At 44.1% G+C, this 4,517-nt stretch overlaps 1 protein-coding gene across 2 annotated transcripts in view; it reads left to right on the plus strand.

Annotated features, from left to right (window-relative positions):
- The first annotated feature begins 6 nt into the window (after positions 1–6).
- Positions 7–4,517, plus strand: part of CTNNAL1 (catenin (cadherin-associated protein), alpha-like 1) — a 48,940-nt gene continuing 44,429 nt past the window's right edge. For both annotated transcript variants that reach the window (XM_004677961.2, XM_012721549.1), the window contains exon 1: positions 7–186. In XM_004677961.2, the coding sequence (XP_004678018.1) occupies positions 46–186 (141 nt within the window). In that variant the 5' untranslated portion in view covers positions 7–45. The remainder of the gene's footprint in view (positions 187–4,517) is intronic.

Genomic DNA, 4,517 nt, shown 5'->3' on the forward strand with positions numbered 1-4,517 from the left:
GCCCGCAGTGGCGCGGTGTCCCGGCTGCGCAACCAGCCTAGGGCCATGGCCGCCTCTCTGGGCCCCACCGGCGTTAGCAGCGCCGGGGCAGTGCCTGGCTCCGGCCCGTCGGGCTTCGCCCTGGACTCGGGACTCGAGATCAAAACTCGCTCCGTGGAGCAGACGCTGCTCCCACTGGTTTCTCAGGTAAATGAACGCCTGGCCCGGCCCCTTGTCTCGCCCTGGTTGCTGCCCGCGATGGCGGCGGCCACTCGCCCGCCCCAGGCCGGGCCTGGAAGCGATAGCCGCTGCCCCACATTCCGTTCTGGACTTCGGCGTCGGTGTCCAGCCGCCGGGCTGGGGCTTGGGGACAGGCCTTGGCCGAGGCGGTGGGAGTCTGGACCATCGAAGTCCAGCAGCAAGGCCGAGTGGGCTGAGCTGCAGGGGAGACTGCGGGCTGGGAGCCCAGTGTGGACCCGGGTGTCCCGCGGGCAGGTGCGCAGCCGACTGACCCTACAAGACCTGTCTGGGAGTCGCGGCTCTGGAGGTCCCCGGCCCAGCGAGGTCACCTCCACTGGCTCTCCCCCTGGCACTTAGGGGCCCTCCCCAGCGCCTAGGGGACCTCCTCCTTAACCACTGTTTAACCCATTGCTGGCAATCGTTTGAACCCCCAGTGCACTCCCGGACTGCCGGCACCTTCTGGCTTGGGCGTTCCTACCAGCCTCCAAGTCCAGCGTGCTCCCCTTTGTCCCTTTCCCTGCCTCTGTGTCAGCTTGCCCATCTCCCTTTCACCCCTGACCGGCCCCTCTAACCTGCCTGCTCTCCAGTCCTTTGTCAGGCCTGTCCTAGGAGGAGTGAAGTGAAGGATTCTGCTAATTAATCCAGCTACACACCTTTTTGCCAAATCCCATTCGGAATGTGAGCTTTATTATATCTTTTGGTCATAACAGTAATCAGGGATCAGCTAGTTGACGGGCTTAGTTTTAGAGAAGCTTTTGTTTTTTCTGAGTGAGTTATATGCAGCCTGAGGGCTAGGATTCCCCACCTAGATCTGTTGTAAAGTGCCAAGCCCTGTGGGAAGTGAAGAATTCTGCCCTTCAGGAGCACGTTGGTGATCTGTGACTCACAACTAGATTGTAATTTTTTATGACTCACACTGGTATTGCTAAGATTTTAGAGGTAGGAGGAATCTTAAAGATTGTCTCTAAGTTAAAAAATAAGTTCTTACAGCATCCTTGAAGCTGGTCACCAATCCCCCTGCTTACACATACATGTTCAGTTATGGGGTGCCTCTATAGTTTCTACAGAATTGTAAATGCTACCTCTTCTTCCAAGGCCCACAAATATTTGAAACCAGCAGTTATACAGATCTGTAGAGTCATGTTAAACTGGAATAAATAAACTGCTCCATTTTCTTGAGCTGTGCTTATTTTAACATAATGGTGAATGAAAATACCAGACACTCCTCTCCCCCTTCCCCTCCATGTCCATCAGACACTGAGCAATGGGAGGGGCTGCCAGGCCCATTTAGTGACCCACCAGCGCCACCAATACGTCAACAACCAAAATTGACAAGTATGAAGTAGTTTTAAGAGAGAGATAAGGGAATGGAGCAGTTCAAGGTGATAATAGTTTATCCATTTATTTAACAATATGTGTATAGTACTATGCACCAAGCTACAGTCTAAGCATTTTATAAATGTTGACTCATTTTATTCTAACAATTCTTACTATATGGATGAGGACACTGAGGAGCAGTGTGATATTAAGGAACTTGTTACAGGACTCTCACCTGAAAGTGTCAAGCTGCTATCTGGACCAGGCAGCCTGACTCGTAGCCTGACTCGGGAGTCTTGTGCTCCTAGCTCCAGAGAGAAACAGTGATAAGATCAGTTGCTGGTAGTGCAGAGAGGAGAGACAATAAATTAGAAGTTGTTGCAATCTGAGTAAAATGGTAACTTCTTATAGTATCCCTGCTAAAAATGTATCAGTCCTATAGTTAGTTCTATATTGCATAATTCTGGAGTAAAAGAAAATGGACAGAATAGGAGACCAGAGGAAGGAAAATGTGTTTAGCTGCTGAGATGTAATGGGAGGACAGTGCCAAAGAGGGGGGACTGCCAGCCTTTCCCACCCTGTTGAAGATTCATTTAAGTCTAGTAACTAATTTATCCATACTATATCTTATACCACAACTGATATTTCCAGTAGTTGACTGTGCTCACTGACAAAAAGCTAAATTATGCTTAAAATAAAGAAAAAAAAAGCATGACCAGAAACTTAACAAAGCAGGAAAGTGTGGAGTATAATTTAGAATGATTTAAAAAAATTAAAAATATAGCTTTCTAGAAAGCTCATATGTCCAGGAATCTCATTTTCTATGGATGCTGCATTATAATCCAACTCATGTCTCACGATCTATCTGTAGGCTATTTAAAGAATTCTAAACAAATTCTGCTGCTTTTTGAAGACTGATTTTCTAACTGGGAAATAAGGTAACAGAATTGCACATGCCAAGTGTCAAATGAACATCATCAAAAGGACATAGAGAAAGCTTGAGTCTGGAAGCAGGGATGATGCCATGGTCCTGAGGTGAACAAGTAGGATTAGCGTTGTACTGTTTAGTGAATTGCAAGCAGATAGTTCTACTTGGATGTCCAGGCTCTTCTGACTCTCCATGGAAAAATGTCTGGATTATTATCCTTCTTTTACAAATGCAAGATTGACTCAATAGTAGACAAATTTACCCAATTTCTGCATTCACATATTAGAAAAGATACATGTTCTTATCAATAGAGGCAGAAAAAATGTTTGACTAATTCAACTTCTGATCATGACCAAAGACACTTAGCAAACTAGTAATAGAAGACTTTCTTTTTTTTATTAAGTTTTTTATATTTATACATGCAAGAACTGGGGTGCAGGCCAGAGGTATGAGGGAGTGAGAGGATTCACCTGAGATAGAATGGGAGCAGAACAGGCAAATCCATTAAAATACCCTGCTGAAGGGAGGAGCGGGCGAGACAGGAGAGGTGTGCTGCATCATGTGGGTCATCTTCCTGGCCAGAGATGGAACTTGTGCTGCAGTGGCTATGGAAAGCTTCAGAATGCTGTGGCTTAACCCGCTGTACCACCAAGGAGGTTCAAAAGACTTTCTTGATTTAAAAAAAAAATAGTATATACAGGAAACATAGGTTTCTGTAAAACATCATAGGAAGAGGTCAAATTTAAAGCAAACATTACCTTTAAAACAAGAGCAAAGATGCTCATTATTAGAGCTTCTGTTCAACACTGTACCAGAACTGCTAAGCAATGTAAGACAAGGACAAATGTAAGGTATAAAGATAGAAAAAGAAAACTGAGAACTCTCATTGTGATGTAATTATCTACACACAAAACTCAAGGGTCTTCATATAAATTAGAAAAAATAGGTTTAGAAAGTTCACTGGATATAGAATACTAAAGTCAATTGCATTTCTCTAAATCAACAACAAACATCAAGTAATTCTAAAAAGTGCCACTTAGAGTACAAATGACAGCCAAATATGATCTTACTAGAAATATATGGACAGCAAAAGAGATTTCAAACTTTATGGAGAAAATTTAAGAATTCTATTCAAAGTGTATCTGACTGGGAGAGAATATCACTCTAATTTAGATTATGTGTTCACAAGTGGTTGAAATGACTTCATGTCATAGACATACAGATTTTGCCTACTGACCTTATAGATTTAATGCAACGTCAATGAAAATTTCAATAGGATTTTGGAGTAGAATTTGATACATTCTAAAATTTATATGAAGGAACAAAGAGCTGAAAATAAGGAGCAGGGAAACAAGGGGGGGGTGGGTTTGCTTGACTTATTATAAATATCAATAGTAATTAAGATAATGTGGGTTTAAAACAAAGGTGGGCAAATAACCAGTGAAACAAAATAGAACACCTAGAAACGGATCCACCAGGCTAGGTACCTTGATAAATTAAAGATTTGGCAATGGGGAAGTGAAAAACTTTTTTTCAAGTGGGGCAAATATAATTTTAAACAGAAATAAGGAAATTGGGTGTGTCACACATATATAAAAAACAAATTCCGGATGGATTAAGGACATCAATATAATAGGGCAATATGGCCCTCCCTGGTGGCGCAGCGGGTTAAAGCACAGCACTAAGAAGCGAAAGCCACTTCCACATGAGTTCGATTCCGGCCTGCCCCGGAGGTGACCACATGGCGAGGCAGGCCTCTCCTGACCTGCCTGCTGCTCCCCTCAGCAGTGTACTTTGTCGCTCTGCTTGTTCTGCTCCCCACTCTGTCTCTGGTGAAGCCTCTCGCCACCCCTGAGCCTCAGGCCTGTACCCCAGATCTGTATGCACAAATAAATAAATCTTAAAAAAAAAAAGAGCAATATTTTTGCCACTTCATGGTGGGAAAGGATTTGTTGATATATCAAAAGTACAAACTCTGGGCCCTCCCTGGTGGCGCAGCGGGTTAAAGCACAGCACTAAGAATCTTAAACCACTTCTGCATGAGTTCGATCCC

This window comes from Condylura cristata, unplaced genomic scaffold, assembly GCF_000260355.1.
Source record: "Condylura cristata isolate star-nosed mole 26May11 unplaced genomic scaffold, ConCri1.0 scaffold00006, whole genome shotgun sequence".
In the NCBI taxonomy this organism is placed as follows: Eukaryota; Metazoa; Chordata; class Mammalia; order Eulipotyphla; family Talpidae; genus Condylura; species Condylura cristata.